This window comes from Coregonus lavaretus (assembly GCF_964263955.1).
Source record: "Coregonus lavaretus genome assembly, chromosome: 15".
NCBI lineage: Eukaryota > Metazoa > Chordata > Actinopteri > Salmoniformes > Salmonidae > Coregonus > Coregonus lavaretus.
Window position 1 is genome coordinate 2714797 of NC_140002.1, and position 20217 is coordinate 2735013.

Sequence of the window (20217 nt, forward strand, 5' to 3'; positions counted from 1 at the left end):
AAGTTCTGGATTGATGTTTCTGTCTGGGTTTAGTTCAGCGACTTCCTGGTGCCGTGAGGGTGTCTTAGTGTGTGTCTGATTTTGTCTATTCCTGTAAAAGACACACCACAGGGAGAGAGCGCTTGCATTATCTTTGGACCAATGTATCATTATGCATAACAAATGTACCATTCCTCTTAGCTTCCGGTGCTGAAATGACTGCAGAGCATGGGTATTATCTCACCTTGTTTCTCCATGAAGCGGGGTACACGCAGCACTCCAAAACACATGAGTATGGAGAGAAGAGGGTACATCATAGCCACTGCCCAGAAGAATAACACCAGTGCCACAATGCAATTGTTCCCCAACACCTGGAAATAATAAAAACAAAAGGAGAACAACCAACTCAGTAAATGTTGTACACCACAGCAACTATGCAGCAGAGGTTACTCCAGGGTAGTCTGTTTTATTTCTCACCTGGATATGTCCTCCAAGAGCCCCATGATCAGAGAACAAACCAGCAAGCATCAAGCCCCAGGCCCCTGGAATTAAGTATCCTGACATAAAGAGAAAGTGAGACGCATTATGATTCATGTGGTTTTGGGGATGAGAGACAATTTTTGTATTTCAACCAGAAATGTGATTCTAACCAGAGACGATGTTAAGGGGGTCATCCACATTCACAGCACAGAGGAAGCGCCGAAAGCCGATAAATAGGAGAGATCCAGTGGCCCCACACATGACTGCCACACCAGGCATGTAGGTATCTACTCCTGCACACACTGCCACCTGTAAACACCACAGAAAGACCAGACTGAGCTCAGCGTAAAAACAAATGCTTAGTTATTGATAATGCACTGGTCAACACAAGCCCCATAGATTATGTGCAGTCACAACAGACAAAACAACTCCAAGCCCCCGTAGTGTGTTACCATGCCAGCAATGGCCCCAGAGAGCATGCTGTCGAGATCATAGTAGTTCTTATCGATGCGTTGGATCATTAGTCCGTAGAGTCCTCCGCTTGTAGCGGCATGCAGCAGGTTTACAGTGCCCAGCCCCAGCAGCAGGCCCTCCTCAGCATCCAACACATGGGGGTGAGTGCCCATCACCAGGCCCAAGAACCCCAGCATTTGAAGGCATCCTCCCAGCACCACCATCTAAGAACAGTCATATACAAGGGAGACATAAGGAGTTGGTGGATGCAGAAGAATGGAACAGCATCTACTTTTGTAGTCTTCCGATGGCCTTTGCACTTGTATCCATGACTTACAGGCTGGCTGTGCTCTGTCCGTTTGAAATGGGGACTCCAGCGTCCAGCCCGTGATCCTATAACCCGCAGTGAGACAGCTGCCACTGCACCACTCAGCAAGAAGATCACACCGCTGCCTGCATAGTCCTGAATGGAAATGTGGGTCAATACGAGATCATCTCTCTGCTTGTAATGCATAGCTAAATCCTGAATTTGATTATGGTATGATATTTTTACTGGTTCACACCTGTGATGGGTAGGAGGTGGAGGTTGGACTGAAGATGCCTTGCTGGTCCCAGACCCAATGACAAGCCAGAGGGTAGATTATTCCTGAGGAAACAGAGAGACTCTCAACACAAGCCACATAACAAACCTCACCTCAAAAGTATTGAGTGGAGGGAAAGTGGCCCAAAAACAGTGGTTTTAGAATCAGTGAGTGAGAATACCTGAGAAAACATATGCGGATATGAGGTAGCCGATGGGTTCTGTCCTCTCGTTGGCGGCCCCTAGTGCCAGAGTAGTGGCCACAGCACAGCGAACATAGTTGAAGAAGAAGTTGACCATGTTTGTCTTGTTCAGTGTGAGGAAGAATTGGGTTCCGATAACAGCGTTGTGCTCCCCAAAGGCAAACGCATAGCCATGGAGAAAGAAAGCCAGCAAGGTGACAACTGAAAACAAACAAGGGATGGATGGGATTAAAAGAAGTAGTGAACTTAGCTTTACCCATTAGGCCCATTGTTTTGTTGGTTGCATTGCATAAAAACATCAATACTTTTTCCCAGCAGATTAAAGATCTTCATGACCTAAACAGTCACCTACTAATTTTCTTCTTTGACCTGTAGGCCTAACTATAGTTCACAAATGCCTACTCTGCCACATCAGTCACCAGGAAGTGGAAACTGTGCTATTGAAACAACTGCTGTCAAGACAGCAAGCAGCATGCATGCTATTGCTCCTTCTTACACTAAAATGCAAGCATAAAGCTTGCAACCTGTTTATGGGTTGGTGTCAGTGGAGGCCTGTAAGCATGTGACATCTACAGTATCCTGAGATTTTTGTATTTTAATATGTTTTTAATAAAAATAAAAATAAAATAAAACTTTATTTAACTAGGTAAGCCAGTTGAGAACAAGTTCTCATTTACAACTGCGACCTGGCCAAGATAAAGCAAAGCAGTGTGATAAAAACAACAAAACAGTTACATATGGGGTAAAACAAAACATAAAGTCAAAAATACAACAGAAAATATATATACAGTGTGTGCAAATGTAGCAAGTTATGGAGGTAAGGCAATAAATAGGCTATAGTGCAAAATAATTACAATTAGTATTAACACTGGAATGATAGATGTGCAAGAGATGATGTGCAAATAGAGATACTGGGGTGCAAATGAGCAAAATAAATAACAATCAGCCTCATCTCATTCAAGTCCAATTTTTAAAAATATTTTTTAGGATGTGATTGTTGATTCTTCACAGATTAAACACTCACACAATGCTCTCCTTCAAAATTAACATTTTGATATAGCAAAAAGCGCAGTTGCCTAAAAAGAATGTTTACAATTGTGGGTGTGCAGCTCAAGAACAGTGAACCTGCAAAAAATTACACTTCCATCAAACAGCATTGGGTGAACAAGATCAATTCGAACAACTTGTCATATGTGTTCGCATCTCATGAAATTAATATTTTTATCATCTCCTAGACCCGAAAATTATCTCTCAAACTGGGCAAAAAAAAGCTACCCCAAAATGTCAACTTACATGTGTCTGCTACATTTTTAAAGATGACATTGGAGACGTTCTTTGGATCTGTCTTGCCTGCCTCCACAAACGCAAACCCAAACTTGAGGCCTATAAAATCAAAGTTGAAAGTAAAGTTAGAATTTTTTTTAAATCATCAAATAATAATACTATATTTATTTTATATAGCCACCACTTTTTATACAGTATCTCAAAGTCACTTAAAAAAACTACAACAAAAACTATTCAGGCAGCTGGCAGTTCATGGGAGATGGTCTTCCACAGATAGGAGTAACTTGAGTGTTGGTGGTGGCATCGATGGTACAGCCATCAGTCAGACAGGCAGGCCCGGAGCTTTTCATCAGGCACTTCTGTCGCTTAAGTTCACAGCTACTCCTCTGTATAGGCTGGAACATCCACCACCGAAAGTATAGCACCCACCTGGGTCATCTTTCGGCAGCTATAAGCGGCTGAGAGACCAACACACCTTGGCAGTTATCTGTAATCCCCTCACACAGTCCACGTCCATCCAGAAACGGGCAGGTGTAATAAAAAACCGGTGCTGTTGTAGATCAGGTGTTGGATGCATCATTCAAATTAGATTAGCCAGCTAGCTATAGTTAACCAAGACAAGTAAACAGACCTGCCATCGTCAGTCCTGCAACTCGATGAGTCACCAACAGATATTTTAGCCCAACCCTCACCGGGTTATCAAACCCCCCAAAATATATTTTAAAAATGAAACAAAAAATACTTAAAATAACAAAAATATGTACAACATTTACAGAGCTCTCTGCCAAGGCTTCCTCATGGCGCCATGGCAACCACTGAACTAAGATTAGATAACAGTAAGAGCTTACTTTACTTACCTAGCTAGCTAGCTACGTTACCTAGCTTGCCTGTTGGACAGCCAGATTCATGAACCATACTCACACAATGCAAAGAAGCTGCAGAGGAGGATGAACGCATCATGGACAGCTATCGAGTCAGGGAAAGCCATGTCAAAAGACAGGTTTGTCTGTACAGCTAGCCAGCTGTAGCTGGTAGCATAAATAGCTAGCTACTAGTTTGCTAGCTGGTTCGTTAGCGCAACTGTTAGATAACTATGAAATGGCAAAACAAACAAGTAAACAAATAGCTAGCTAATGTTACACCTATAAGCACATTAGCTATGTGTGGCTCACGGCATCAGGCTCACAAGTGACTGATCGTGATGGAGGCAGACACGATACATACATATATTCAGGCTAGGTTGAAGATAAGTAGCTAGCTAAGTATAAGTTGCATTTTTTTGAACTTGCATTCAGGTGCTTCTATTACGTCAAAGATCCTTACCTGTGTGATTAGCTACTAATAATGAACCTCTGCGGAAGAGCACGAAATGCCTGTGTGACTGGTCTTGGACCTTGCTGAAGTCTCAAGTCATTAAAGTCAAACAAATTGCTGTCAAAACCTTTGTCAGATAACATTAAATGCGTGTTCATTTTATGGTTAAAATAAAAGCAAGTAAGATTCATTTAGAATATAAATATGTCATGCATAAATCATTATTTCAGAATAACTGACATTTGAAATGAGTGGCCCAAAAAAGTTTTCTGTGTACTGTTCTCCATCCAAACTCATGAAATGTGTGGCACTTATCTAATAATAAATAAATTAACTAGTAACAACAACAATGTGTGTGTGTGTGTGTGTGTGTGTGTGTCATTTGGTTTATTGTGTATAGTGTTATGCTCCTATGTTAACTGGGGTTGTAATGGGCTATAACTTCTCCTTGCTATTGCCACCACTGTCATCGTCAACAGGAAACGCTTGAGAGAGTTTGCTTTCTTTCTTTTCTCAGAGCTCTCAGATAACTGACAAGCCTACCATTTAAGATATTGACATTTAAATGTTTGTGTTGCTGTTGTCTGGACTTCAGATCATTCATAACTCTTGGTGAATTGATTTCATCACCTACCAGACAATTGACACACCAAACATGATTTCACAGAACAGGAAGGAGACAAAATAGTCAAGTAATTTTCTTTCTGTAGTCCTCCTATTGCACTTGTGGTGGGTGTTGTGCTGTGTCTTTTCTGTGTGGTGAAAGAGGAACATCTTCCTATTTTATTTCTCTGAACACTTGTCAGGCTGCACACTTCCTCCCCACAGCACCAGACAGAGCATTGCCAAGGGCGTAGCAGCAAGATACAAGGAGCCATTTTCTGACAGGCCTCGAAGTCAAACATGGCTATGATATGACTGCACCGTAACAGAGGGGTTGTCCAAGCCAACTGTCTTTCAAAGGATTTTGTATTTCATTTATATTCAGAAGAAGAGAGGGGAACAATGAGTTTTGACCGTGTGCCATCCAAGTCAGTGGTAATGGGCTGGAATCCACTCCAATTGGCAGACTACATGAAGAAGGTAAGTCGTTTTCAGGTTAGATTATTGCACCTTTTGTTGACAGTTCGCAACCTGTAAATTTTTTCCTTAGTTCTCTGTCTTACAAAATCATATTCAAAACTGCTTCTCAGTATCCATATTAATTCATTTGTTTTATGCATTTACAGTTGGATTTAAGTGGCTGCGATAAAGTAATTGTGAAATGTAACATAAATGGACAAAGGTTCTTGGTAAGTGATATGAAGCAAATGTGTGTCCCCTTTCCCATGTGTTCCTTGTATAATTATTCATCTTTGATCAGGGATTAGATATTTAAACAATGCTTTGACTGTCATGTAATGTATCACTTGATGGAAATACTTAATCTATCATTTTGTAGAACATGACTGAAAATGACCATCAGAAATTCCCCAAAATCCATGCACCGTGAGTATTCATTACTTTCTCTTTCATTATGTTAAGAAAACTGAACATTTCAACAATTACATTAAACTATTTTTACATGCTCACACTGAAAACCAACATAGGCACCCAAGTAGACTAAAGCACCCTGAAAAAGTACTCCACTTTTGGGTGGACCATTGTGAGGCAAAATGAAGACCACTCAGCCTTTTATGCCCCTGAACAATGAATACGTTGGGAAGTATGATAATTGCACAGGGAGAGGAAACTATTCAACAGCGATAAAATGGAGCTACATTAGTGTTTTAGGGCAGGAAACAGAGTAAACAGATAGACAGAGAGACCAAGAAGGACCTGAGAGAAAGGGAGGAGTGTGGTAGGGTGCCTTATTTGGTCCTCTGTAGCTCAATTGGTAGAGCATGGCGCTTGTAATGCCAGGGTAGTGGGTTCCATCCCTGGGATCACTCATATGTAAAAATTTATGCACACATGACTGTGGCATATTATTATTATTATTATTATTTTAGAGAAGAACATGTGGAGAACAGACTGAAATTGAAACTTCGATATACTTCAGATACCACATCCTGTCACAGTGGCAGACTCAAATAGAACTCACCAATCACTGCTCACAATATTGAACATATGACACATGCTCAGAACATGACTATAAGGCAGTTATTGACTGTGTCGATACACGACTGTGTGACAAAAGATGGAAACACTGTTTGTCCCAAAATATGGTAGCGGTATTGACTGCCACAATGTTGTATGCTCATTCTGCAGACTCATCTCCAAAATCTGCTGTGAAATCAACCGGAAAGAAGAAAAAAGGAGATTCTTTACTAAAAGGTGTGCACCTATTGCCATTCTTAGCTATTCAACTTTAGTAGTTTAATTCAAAGCGATATCCAAGCACAATCTTGCTCTCCTCTGTATTTTCTCCAGATCTGCAGCACCAAAATACGAACCAGGTATGGATGATTTCACATTTTTACTGACAGACCTGACCTTAGATCAAGTTATTATGATCGACAGAGAAGCAATTGGACCATGATAAATGGCTGATTTTACCATTGTACTGCTACCTACTACAGATACGCCGCAAGAGGATCAGCCCTGGGGACCGGATGAATTTGTAAGTCTGTATTTGGCTATGTCACTCTACTGCATTCTATTCCTCCCTGTTTTATTCCATTGAAGTGTTCCTCCCTAGATTATTTATCTCTTCATCAGTATTTAACTTGGTTGTCTGTCTCTCCCAGGATGAGGGGAGTGACGAAGACTATGAGAATCCAGATGCTGTGGAAGATGACAGCAGTGGGGGAGATTATGAGTCACCAACAGAGGATGTTGGACGTGAGGACAGTGACAACGGCTATGAGTCACCTCCGTCTGAGGCGCCTGAAGAGTTTCCCCATCAGCTCCGTGCTGCCAAGCCCATGGCTGACGGTGAATACATTGGTACGGAGACATCAATACAACATTGCCGTGCTCAACTCCTCTCACAAACGATATATGTTGTGATTTTCAATGAATGTATGTGTTTCTGTATGTGCTTCTTTATGTATCTGTCTCTGTGTTTAGATAGTAAACCGCACCACAGTACAGCTAGAAGCCAGCCTCCTCCAACAACTCAACGCCCTGGGGCTGGACCTCCCCTCCCCTTTGCCAGTCACCCTAGTGTGAGTATGTTCCCTCTGACTATACCCCCTTTCCACTCTCTCCCTCCCTCCTTCCAATCAGTCATTCAACATTACATTTCACTCTGATATGAGGTTTTTATAGTGTTATGATGTCATGTCATAGTATCGTGGGGACCAGGTTAGAGTTACTAGATAATTGGCTTGGTGCCATGGAGTCTACATTCCGTTATGTCAAAGGAGTTTACTGATGTTTATGATAGCATGATTGATGGACAGGATATACTGACTTGGGGTAAAGAGTAATAACATCAAAGAATGGGAGTGCCCATGATGATTACCAGATGTTCGTGGAGAGACTTGTAACAGAGTGTATATATGGAGAGAGTGGATCTTTGTTCTGGAGTTAGGGAATTTGGTAAAGGCAAAGCTCTGTCCTTCTGTTATAACTAACCATGTTACAATATTAAATCTTATATGAACTCCCCATCAAAAGTGTCTAAGTACATCCTTACATTCGTAATCACTTGATACCCTAGAAACTCATCATAACACACTCCTTGTATCTGCAGCTACTGCACCCTCCCCCATCCAGAAGAGAGCAATCTCCCCAGCCCCCAGGCAGAATACCTGGCAAGTGTAAGTGTACAATCTAGAATGTTAGTATCTAACTATAAATATAGCATTTGAACACTTTTTAGTCCCTTGTATTGATTTGTATCCTGTCTTTTCATATTGTTTTTTTAAAAGTGCCTGCTCCTTCTTCAAGTGCTCCCCCTGCTCCACCAGTTGACCGCAGAAGAAAGCCCACCAAACTGGATCGCACAAGACTTGATGAATCTCCAATACCAGGTACTCTCACACCACAGGAGGCTGCTGAGGGGAAAACGGCTCATAATAATGGCCGGAACGGCGCCAATGGAATGGCATCAAACACCTGGAAACCATGTGTTTGATGTATTTAATACCATTCCACTGATTCCGCTCCAGTTATTACCACGAGCCCGTTCTCCCCAATTAAGGTGCCACCAACCTCCTGTGTCTCACACCAATCCAAACCCAGCAAGCAAACGTTTACTACAGAAGTTGTCTGTTCCTACACCTGCCTCTCCCACAGATACATGTCATGTAACTGTTCCTCTTCCATAAGTACATTTCAATGGAAACCGCCTGGCGTGTTAATATGGAGAGGATGCTTTCTATTTATGTTAGATTTACATACTCAATCACATTTAAAGGATTTATCATCACCATAAAGCAATGATGTAATGTTTTTTTTTTGTGCCCTCGTGCTGACCTGATGATCTGTTTGTCCACACAGCAACGCAGTTAAACACAACTAATAGGGTGAGAATTCACTTTGGTTATGTTTTGATTAGTCCTATACAGTGTCCAAACAACGTTATTATCATCCCTACATCATCGCAAAAATGTCACGTGAACAAACATATGCAGATAAAACCTTTTATGTTCTTGCTGAAGTTATAGTTGGCCTATATAACTGTATAACTAATAGCTATAAGCATGTCTACATATGAGTGTTTAAAGGCCATCCCAGACTCTTTGCTAATTGTTTGAAATATCAAGATTTCACAATGAAATGTATGACGTTTTTGTTTTCTCTCTCTCACGTAGCCTGCTCCACATTCATGGAGGTAAAGAATACTTATTTTGGTTCTATACTGCTTTCCAATCATATGAGTTCTCGCAATTCAATTTCATAATGTCATTGACAATGCACCTCCTTCCCTGTTTGAATGGTGAGTATATTGAATCATGAGTATATTCACAACCCTTGACTTTTTCAGAAATGTGTTGTGTTACAAAGTGGGATTAAAATTGATTTAATTGTCACCACCTTGCTTGAAAATATGAAGAGTGGTACTAAGTGATGTGTTGTGTTGGATTTGCCCCAAACATAACGCTTTGTATTCAGGACATAAAGTTCATTTCTTTGCCACATTTTTTGCAGTTTTACTTTAGTGCCTTATTGCAAACAGGATGCATCTTTTGGACTATTTTTAATCTGTACAGACTTCCTTCTTTTCACTCTGTCAATTAGGTTAGTATTGTGGAGTAACTACAATGTTGTTAATCCATCTTCAGTTTTCTCCTATCACAGCTATTAAACTCTGTAACTGTTTTAAAGTCACCATTGGCCTCATGCTGAAATCCCTGAGCGGTTTCCTTCCTCTCCGGCAACTGAGTTAGGAAAGACGCCTGTACCTTTGTAGTGACTGGGAGTATTGATACACCAACCAAAGTGTAATTAATAACTTCACCATGCTCAAAGAGATATTCAATGTCTGCTTTTTTAATATTTTTACCCATCTACCAATAGGTGCCCTTCTTTGCTAGGCATTGGAGAACCTCCCTGGTCTTTGTGATTGAATCTGTGTTTGAAATTCACTGCTCGACTGCGGGACCTTACAGACAATTGTATGTGTGGGGTACAGAGATCAGGTAGTCATTAAAAAATCATGCTAAACACTATTACTGCACACAGAGTTTGTCCATGCAACTTATTATGTGACTTTTTTTTCTCCTGAACTTATTTAGGCTTGCCATAACAAAGGGGTTGAATACTTATTGACTCAAGACATTTCAGTTTTTAATTTTTAATTAATTTGTAAAATTCCACTTTGACATAATGGGGTATTGTGTGTAGGCCAGTGACACAAAATCGAAATTGAATTAATTTTAAATTCAGGCTGTAACACAACAAAATGTGGGGAAAGTCAAGGGGTGTGAATACTTTCTGAAGGCACTGTACACCACATTTGTTGTACATATATTCAGTTTCTAAAGCGGTGCCTTTTCTCAAGAAATGAACCAAGCTTTAACTTCCTGTATTGGTAACTACACTGTCCAGTTTGGGAACCTATTACTTCACAATGCTCCTATTTCCAGGCCTCAGGCAGAAGAGAGGGGTCCAGACCCTCCCAGAATGGCCAAACCCCCCCTCCCTCAGTCAAGTAGTGTCAGCAGGAGCAGCTCGTCGGTGGGCAGAGCCCCGCTGAACAACAACAGGTCTGCAGTGCACCTAGCCTTCCTCCATCCTTCATACAGCACAGCTCCAGACACACATCATGAGTCATATCGACTACGCATCAACTGATTCTTCAATTATCACACTGTGGTTCAGTGGTTAGTTAAGCAATGAGGCCCGAGATGGTGTGGTATACGACGCAACGCGGAGTGCCTGGATACAGCCCTTAGCCATGGTATATTGGCCATATACCACAAACCCCCGAGGTGCCTTATTGCTATTATAAACTGGTTACCAACGTAATTAGAAAAAAGTAAAAAATACATACATATACCTGTGATATACAGTCTGATATACCACGGCTTTCAGCCAATCAGCATTCATGGCTCGAACCACCCAGTTTATAAGGAAGTACACTCAAACAGGAATAAATATTTATTTACTATTTACTGACTTTATTTTCCCTGTGGGAAAATGTTGTTGCAGTGTCATGTACACGTTTAAAGTGCCATTTTAAATACAAAACAAATTGACAATACAACTTTAATAACAATTACATACCAATAAAAAAAGAGACTAGCCTGCTGGCCTTACTGGGTCAATAGGAACATTAGCCAGAGATATTTAGGAGGGATATCACACCTGGCACAAATGATTGTCTAGTTCTGTTTTTCCTACCAAGGGGTGCCCTATACCTGCACCCAGAGGGGAGTAGTTCAAAGTCCGGGTACATGTTGGTGGCTTGGGTCTAAAATGATTTGTTCAAAGTCCGTGTACAGGGGGTGGCTTGGGTCTAAAATGATTTGTTCAAAGTCCGTGTACAGGGGGTGGCTTGGGTCTAAAATGATTTGTTCAAAGTCCAGGTACAGGGGGTGGCTTGGGTCTAAAATGATTTTGTGAGCCTTACAGAGGGCCCTGATCTTAAAGATCTCATCCAGACCTGTCTGTTTGACTCCAAGTACCTTGCTTGCTGTGGTGAAAATCCTTCTCAGCATTTTTCTCTGGCTGACAGTGGCATTTCCAAACCAACAAACAATACAAAACGTTAAAATACCCTCAAATGGGGTGGCGGAGTGGAATTGCGGTTGTTTAGTTAGTGGGAGCTAATTGAGCTGGGGTGAATCACTGCCACAGATCACAGCTTTGTAGGACCTTTACTTGTTGTAGAAAGGAGAAACTCTGCATCTCAAGATGTGTACTGTTTTATAATTACCCTTCCAGTCTTCCATCTGTGTTTTGTTTGATTTGTTGGTTGTTGCACATACAGGATTTGGCTAAATCTTTGTGCTCGCTTATTGAGTTTAACACTAAGAAGCAATATGCAAGTGAATATAGCAACTCATTCAACTGTAATTTCCATTTGTGTTGCAGATATGTGCCTGATGCAAGAAATGAGGTAAGGGTATGTCATGGTGTACACGTGGTGACATCACCATGATGGTGGGAGTTGCTGATAAGGATTTTCAAACTGTGCCTTTTTATCGTAACTGAGAAAAGGCGGTAGTTCCCCCTCATAACATGTTTAATCTTATGTCATCAACAGGTACAAGATGATGGTAAGACATTTTCTAAAACCTTTTTCTACTTGTTAAGGGAACTTTACATTGTACTTAATCTTCATCCTGTTTTAAATTGAAGGACTATGCAGTCATAGTGATTGCATTAGTCTATCTCTCTTCCAGTGCCCATGCCCAAACCATACAACTCCAACACATTTCCTAGACCAGGGCACCCTAGACCAGCGCTCCCTGGACTATCTTTACATTCAGACAAGTAAGATCAGTTTTGTCATGTCAAAGTTAGAAATGAAAATGCTACTAGGCTAACATGGAGGACAGAACGTTGCAGAGGTGATGGAATCATTAAAAGGTATACACATTTGAATGGTAATCTGCAAACTGTTGTTCCATCTCTCTCCAGCTTTCCTCCTAATATCGCTTCAACTGCATCTCTACCTTCAAAACTGCAGGCACTGCAGGAATGTGAGTGCTGTGTTTTCACTTCAGTGCCCATCATTAAACACTACCCTGTTAAAAGATACTGTACAGAGTGTAAATATAACAACTTCTCCTTTTGATAACTGGTATGATTCTCCTTTCTTTCTTTCTTTCTTTCTTTCTTTCTTTCTTTCTTTCTTTCTTTCTTTCTTTCTTTCTTTCTTTCTTTCTTTCTTTCTTTCTTTCTTTCTTTCTTTCTTTCTTTCTTTCTTTCTTTCTTTCTTTCTTTCTTTCTTTCTAAGCCATCTCACCCAGGAACAGTACTAGGATAGTGCCAGACAGACACATTATGCTCGCTCCGCCTCCTGCGCAAGCTTCTATCCCCCCACCTGCAGACCTAGAGGATGAACAGGTGATCCCCCACCACACAGACAGTCAGACAGACAGACAGACAGACAGATTCTCGAATACTTACTGTATGTTGGACCTGGTCTAGTGACTTGCAAAGCTCAGTAGGTGGCGCCATTGCATTGTTATTCTAAGGGAGTATTGTACATTCAGGCTGCCAACCCCTAGTCTCAACAGCTGTGTTGAGCAGAGCCCTTTGACTCTAAGACTAGTCAGCTCTTCTTGAATAGATCAAATATTTCACTAGGTCCTCATACAATACTGTATGTGCAAATAATAGTCATTTGGAGCATTTAACAACTCACTTCTATTGAACAATGTGGAAACATGGATTTTTGTTAATGTGGTTTTTTGTCTGAAGCCTATCACAGAAATTAGTAACAGGTCACAAAGTCACAATTCCATATGATTGATGTGTGATTGTGTTCCTGTGTGAATGTGTAGGACCTGAACCCTCAGTGGTACGTTGGGCAGGTGACACGGGGCCAAGCAGAGGGCTGTCTCAGACAGGTCAACAAGGTGAGACGTCTTCTGCTGCCAACATCACTCACACACCTGGTTGACTGTAACAACGGGCAAACTCTCATTCACACACTGTACTCACAGATTCATCGTGACAATGTTTTTTGAAGGGACAATGCAATATCACGTATAGTCCAATGTCCAAAATGACAATATACTGTATATATATATTTAGAAATGTGTATAGTTCACCAGTACTCTTTGGTGATAGAATACAACACACACACACCACTATAATGTGCAATGTTTTTCTGTTTCATTTGCTGTTTAGGATGGTGCATTTCTGGTACGGGACAGTTCGAAGCGCTCGTCCGTCCAACCCTACACGCTCATGGTGCTCTACCAGGACAAGGTTTACAACATACAGATCCGCTGTGAACAGAATGAGTTTCTGCTGGGGACTGGACTGAAGGTCTCAGAGGTGACAAGATCAGCCTCATTTATCCTGCCTATGGCCTAGAGGTCACCTGGTCAGAAATGAACTCATATCCCTAATTATGACCAGTCAGAGTAATATGTGTAATTTTAAATCATATTATCAATCACTCTGAGGACGGAGTAGTGAGCTTTGTGAACTGGATCCATTCATCTGTAATCTGAAAGTTTGTTGTATAGTAATTTTTACCAAAACATCAACTACGAGATTTGATTAGATGTACAGACAACCATCTTTATATTTATGTTTCAGCTTCTGTTATGACACGGCTCAATGAACCCCTGCTAATGTATCGGCTCATGTTTTATGTTCCAGACCTTTCCGATGGTGGCAGACATCATCGCCCATTACAGACAGTCACCACTTCTGCTGATTGATGCTAAGAACCGGGGATCAGGACAGCAGAGCCAGTGTCCCCTGATCTACCCAGCAGGTAGAGCACTAGCACGTCACTATCCATCTTTTTAACAGACAGCTGAGGGAGGGAGAACAATAACATGAATCAATATTCAAGATTCACAGTGGTTTTAATGGACTGCCACTAACATTATGGGGGAAGGAGTTATGCAACCTTTGAATTCCAGTTCACAGTCTTTACATGTAAGGTCATTTCATGTAAAGACAAGTGACTCTTGGATGGAGATGGTAGGTGCAGTAGCACTCTGTCAACTGTTCACTGTATGGACCTCAGAAAGAAAAGGCCATATACAATACAATAATATTTGTAGTTTTTGTCTCAGTGTGTATTTTTATTTCAGTATGGAAAGCACAGAAGCTAAAAATGTCCATGTGAGTAGTTCTGTAAATGCTTGTGTTTGTTTGTTATTTCCCTGTTACATGCAACGGAAAGGTCTAGATAGCTGCTAGCTCTGCTATGAATCAGAAGCAGCATACATTATCCAAGTAAGGAGATAGTGGTGTAGACAGTCAGTCACAACTGCTGAGCTTTCATAATATCCTTTTTTTTTTTTTTTTTTTTTTTGCATTGTTTAATGGTTAAATGAAAACTATATTCTTCAATCTCTGACACTGTATGTTCTATAATGTAGCTGTTTATCAATGTTTCAAATAAACTTTTGAATTTTTTTATTGGAAACTTGTGGCATAAATTCTACAAATCATTGGTCATAAATGGCGGCACACTAGAAAAACTTCACTGACCTCTGTGCCAAATTCTCCATATCTTTTTCATTGAATTTATGTCACCAACATCCATTGTTTCTCTAACTTGCCTGAAGCATAGAAGATGACCAAAGGCTCCTCACTGCTGATCTGGCATTGTCATATTAGGACAGTGAATACGAAAGCGTGTCGGATCTGCACTACTCACCTGTTGTGAAGTACAATGCCTCACCATCGGAATCATTATTAGAATCAGACTGTGTATAAAACCTTTATGTTCCTAATCGCTCTCATTTGTCTGTTGTAATTTACACAAGCCTTGTCATTTGGAGTGTGAAGATCTTAAGCGTCCAGTATGTAAAATACAATAGCAGACAATATAAACCCCCTGGAGGGACAGATGTGCCGTTATGTCTGTGTCAGCACCAGAGGAGAGGATTACTATAATCACACTAACTGCCATCCTCGGTAGCCTCCAAGATTCGTGTCTTTGAAATGAATCATGGAACACTTAACCTGTCTTTGCAAGGTCATAGTCTCTAAGCGGATAACGTGGGATATATCTTTGGGAGGAACTTCCAAATTCACAAATGATGAAAAGCAGAAACAATCAAACTGCCATCATGTCTCCGGCCAAATTCAAGCGTGGATTACAGGACACATGACTGTGCAGAAACGTTTGCAGTAAAACAAGCACATCAGCTCTTCTAAGCCTGCATGGATCACTGAACTGAGGCATGTAATCATAACGTTCCTGAAACACTCATCTCATATTTATGTTTCCACCCATTGCGGTACATACTACTGTCTCCCGTAAAAAGTAGTTATTCCGCATTAAAAAAAAGAAGCCATAGTAATCAACCGGCGCACTCTGTGTGTAGATTGCCAAATATCTTCGTGCCCACTCCGCTCTTGCGTATCCTATTATGGGCATTGAAGACCACGCTACAATGGAAAAGTATTAATTGCTGGCGTCCCGGGCGATGGCCATTTATGAATTAAACTACGAATATAGGTTCCTATAGGAGAAAAACCAAACAGTTTAGAGAAATTTCAGAACTGCTAATGATATGTAATTATTGTTAGCTTTAAAGGTCCATACGCAGAGAAATAACACAATTTTATGTTTTAAAGTAATTTAATATGGAGAACATGGCATTCTTTAAAGCATTATTTGGGCGGGGTAAATAAATGATATTAAAATCATCCATGGAGATGGCTGTTGCGCCAACCCGAGTTACCACGCGAAGACAATGAAACGTGTGTCGGAAGGAAACGGGAGCGGCTGGTGTAAATCTGACACGGGTTGGCTAAAGAAAGGGCAGGCACAATACAAATAGTTTTAACAATCATATCTGTTTCTGACGATGAAGGTATTAATGGGCAGAGTATTAATGGCTTCACACCCAACCCAATTCGTTGTATTTATAACAACTGCTTCTGAATAAAGACCTATCTAAATTTCACCAAGCATTATGTCTAACATGTTTGTGACATCTAAGAAATGGACAAGGAAAACAGTTTTGGGAGAGAAAAAATATACAATTCAGAACCAAGAAAATCATGTATACGAAGAAGCCTAAATGCAGTTTCCCCTTGGAATGTTGAGCGCTTGAAATCACATTTGAAGTGATTGCCTATTTGAGCCTATCATCATATATCACATATTGCCCATACATCCATGAAAGAGAAAAACAAATACATGTACAAACTTAAAATTCAATTGACATTCAATTATCCTTTCATATTATGTTATATTTATATATTATATTTGAGTCTTGAAATGGTTCTACATTAAATTACTATAACCTTTGTAAATGTAGCACCCATTTCCCATTATGCTGTAAAATAACCACTTTTAAAATGTTCTTAAGCATAGTGACTGGGTGGATGTCAAATTAAAATAGCTAAACATTTCACAGAGCTTAGACTAACTACTGGTGGAGTACTGGTGGAATTCCACCTCCTCCTATTCAAGGGGAATCCTCCACACCTAAACTCACTCAATAGCATGGTCACAGAAACACCCAATCAGAGAAGACGTGGGTGTCGCTGTAGTACTATAAATTGACCAGGTGAGACAGGTGTCAGGTTGTGATGCACCTTACTGGACACAAAAGTATTGAACAGAGTGAAAGGCAAAGACCTCTCAGCTGGAAACAGAGGAACAGATAATACTGAAGAGGATTTTTTTTTACCAGAGCCATTTATTAGACTGAAGAGACCAGCTGCCAATCCAAGGATCAGTCTGTGGGTGAGCATGATGTCGTTTGTGCCACGGGGCCTCTCCCCACCTCCATGTGGGACCCAGTACACCAGCCTCGAACAGGAGCCTCCAGAGTTCAGCCTGTACAGCGACAACATCTACAGCCCTCCAGCACTGCCTGGCCCACAGCAGGCCACCCCTACTGCCTACGACCTGGGAGACTACACCAGCCCTCCTTCCAACCCTTACTTGTGGTTTAACGGCCCAGAGCTCAACAGTGTTCCCTACCTAGGGGGACCCACGGGGCCAATCTGTGGGCCCTATGTGCCCCAACTCTACAACATGCAGAGGCCCTATCTGGGTGCTGGCGGGCCGGGGGGTGGTGTCGGGGACCTGAGCTGGTTCTCCATGCCCTCTCAGGAGGAGCTGATGAAGCTGGCCAGGCCACCATACTCCTACTCTGCCCTTATTGCCATGGCGATCCATGGGGGCCAAGACAGACGGCTCACCCTGAGCCAGATCTACCAATATGTAGCAGACAACTTCCCCTTCTACAACAAGAGCAAGGCCGGCTGGCAGAACTCTATCCGCCACAATCTCTCCCTCAATGACTGCTTCAAGAAGGTGCCCCGAGATGAGGATGATCCAGGTAAGAACATTTGTTCCATGCCTACACAATGTTTGATTTACAAAAGGGAAATGTATACACTTACAGTATAACCTTAAAAAAAAAGTGTAATGTGTCTCAGACAGATGCCTAATTATGTGAGAGCAATTCCTTAACAAAAATGTCTTATGTGACTTCTTACAGGCAAGGGTAACTACTGGACCCTGGACCCCAACTGTGAGAAGATGTTTGACAACGGCAACTTCCGTCGCAAGAGGAAGAGGAAGTCGGACTCCCTGCCTGGCGAGGGGGGCTCCTCAGGTTCTGAGTCGTTAGAGTCCAGCCCCAAACACCACAACAACATGAATGACGTGTCCAGCTCCTCTGACCGCGGCCCCTCCCCAATCTCCTCAGCCCCCTCCCTCTGCCTGAACAGCTTCCTGTCTCAGATGGCTGAAGTGGGGATGGAATCAAACACAGTAGCGGCAGATACCCTCCACAGACCCAGCCTGGCTATAGAGCTGCCCCAACGGGCCTCTCCGGCCCAGGGATACGGCTCCTACTCCCCCAATGCTGCGATGCCTCAGTGGGAGGTCTGTATGTCCCATCCACAGCAGCCTACCATTTCCTCCTCTCCTCCCCTCTACCCTGCTGGCTACAGTGACTCTGTCCTCACCCAGCTCAGCAGCCAACTATATCCAGCCCTGGACTCTGCCTCAATGCTTTACCCACGGGAAGGCACAGAGGTGTAAAACACAACTGATAGATCTACTGGGTCATTCCACCAATTAGGTGCCTTTTGAGTACTTTAACTTGTTGAAAAAAACAGTTTAATTTCACCTACTTTTAACATTCTGTCTTTAAGAGCACTGGTTCAACTTAATAATAAAAAAAAGTTAAATAACAAAAATACTATAGTAAGGCCTATTAAGTGCCAAATAAAGTAACAGGGTTGACTGTAACAGGGTTCACACTTCTAATCTGATCTTAAATCAGCCATAAATCCCCTTGTGACAGGGGGAATGGAAGCTTGTTGTGTGCAACAGGGAGGGGCAATTGAATTCAAGCTTCACTAACTTTTATTGTTAAAACATTTCTAGCCTGTCTATCTATGGGTAACAGGGTTGACGTATTATTCTCAACCCGCTCAGTTTTCCACCACCAAAAACTAGAAACTGACAAAAAAATGTAGAGCCAGCTTACCTGCTTTTATGCTATGATTTGACTATTAGATGTTCAATGTCTCTTTTGAAAAAAAATATTTAAAAAGGAATAGTTTCACCATATTAAAACAAAAGTTAAGTTCACGTAACAGGATTGACCTTAAAATGAATCACTAATATCATTAAATAAATAATAATCTTCAGAAATGATTTTGTCAAACCAACAAAATAACCAGGGCTTTACAATGATGGTGAAAACTTTGGAGAAATGTTGGGGTTAAGTGGGTTAAAATCTTCCTAGAAGTCACAGAGGATGAACAGAGGGACGTGTCAAAATGCTGAATTTCGGCACTTTAGCAAGTCTTTATTCATATAGAAATCAGATGTATTGAATTTTCCATGTGGTCTATATTAAAGGGCACGTCATTTAATATAACAGGCTTTTAAATATTTATGCACAATTTCTACTTGAAGTATCAAAGGGACACAAAAGGCACTCATTTCGTGGAACAACTGTACTGTCTAGTGTGCACCATAGGGCAGCTTGCCTTCGACAAACTCTCACCAGAACGTCTTCCCCAGCAGAGAATGAAAGTGCACTGAACTCATACTAAAGAGTGGGTGATTTACAATGGTTTTTTTTTCTCTCTTAATTGATTGTACATATGTATATTGTTTGCGGATCCATATTTTGTCTTCGTAATTTCAACTGAACTATCTGTAAAATGTTTATTGAGGGATTTTTGATTTTAATAAAAACTTGTGGGTTCTGTATGTGTTGTACATAAATGTCCTGTCATCAGGCTTTTTCATATTGCTAAAATAAAGAACAGTAAAAACAAGACATTCTCACTGCTATTTTTCTGGGAGTATTTATTGCATGAAAACTGAATAAAAGAGAGAAATACAGTATATGGTCACACTATAAACCCCAAAACATTATTTGGATCGTGATTAATTCTGAAATCCCTATTTAGCATGGTACGTATCATGCAGTTTGATCAAGATTTGATTGCCAGTGCTTTTGGTTGAGATAAGACAAGTCAAGCTCCCATTACAGTCAATGATCCACGTCAGAGAGACAGGTTGTGAAATGAGGGAGGTAAATAAACCGTTAAACAACACTCTAAACAGGGGGGGAAAAAAAGACAGGTTTGACAACCAGCTAACTAAAAGATAGACGCAACAGAACTTGTTCCTCAAGGTTCCCCTCTGCTCCCACTTTACTGCCACGCTCCCTCTCCTCACACCTGACCCTTTATTTGCCCCTCTTGTGTTCAGGGTGTAAACCCATGCCTCTCAGCATCAGTCAGACATGCTTTTGGAGACCTAATAACCTATTTAACAGATTGATTTCCTTTTACACTATACGAACAGGACTTCTTAGAAGGCTATTTGCAATTGTGTTATTTTTCCCATATTGGCAA

The 20217-nt window shown here is 41.2% G+C and overlaps 3 protein-coding genes across 3 annotated transcripts; 2 read left to right on the forward strand and 1 right to left on the reverse strand.

The window, feature by feature from the left end:
• Window positions 1-5: 5 nt before the first annotated feature.
• LOC311142830 (putative ammonium transporter 1) lies at window positions 6-3968 on the reverse strand. Its single transcript, XM_084178527.1, has 10 exons — window positions 3901-3968; window positions 2989-3078; window positions 1675-1896; window positions 1476-1558; window positions 1250-1375; window positions 912-1136; window positions 630-768; window positions 457-536; window positions 224-350; window positions 6-91 (listed from the first exon to the last, which is right to left on the reverse strand). Exons 1-10 carry the CDS (start codon window positions 3965-3967, stop codon window positions 30-32), a joined length of 1221 nt encoding a protein of 406 aa, XP_084034653.1. The 5' UTR covers window position 3968; the 3' UTR covers window positions 6-29.
• Window positions 3969-5212: 1244 nt separating this feature from the next.
• On the forward strand, window positions 5213-14784 carry LOC311143027 (lymphocyte cytosolic protein 2-like). Its single transcript, XM_084178824.1, has 21 exons — window positions 5213-5376; window positions 5523-5585; window positions 5735-5781; window positions 6544-6609; window positions 6706-6731; window positions 6855-6895; window positions 7023-7221; window positions 7345-7442; window positions 7973-8039; window positions 8151-8252; window positions 8722-8747; window positions 9036-9055; window positions 10311-10430; window positions 11761-11785; window positions 11933-11945; window positions 12072-12162; window positions 12310-12371; window positions 12629-12738; window positions 13179-13253; window positions 13528-13677; window positions 14008-14784. The coding sequence occupies exons 1-21, from the start codon at window positions 5299-5301 to the stop codon at window positions 14158-14160; spliced, it is 1632 nt and encodes a 543-aa protein (XP_084034950.1). The 5' UTR covers window positions 5213-5298; the 3' UTR covers window positions 14161-14784.
• Window positions 14785-17074: 2290 nt separating this feature from the next.
• On the forward strand, window positions 17075-18379 carry LOC311141985 (forkhead box protein I3-B-like; the record flags this gene model as incomplete). The annotated part of the gene is made up of 2 exons (XM_084177526.1): window positions 17075-17669; window positions 17832-18379. The coding sequence occupies 2 exons, from the start codon at window positions 17075-17077 to the stop codon at window positions 18377-18379; spliced, it is 1143 nt and encodes a 380-aa protein (XP_084033652.1).
• Between the last annotated feature and the right edge of the window lie 1838 nt (window positions 18380-20217).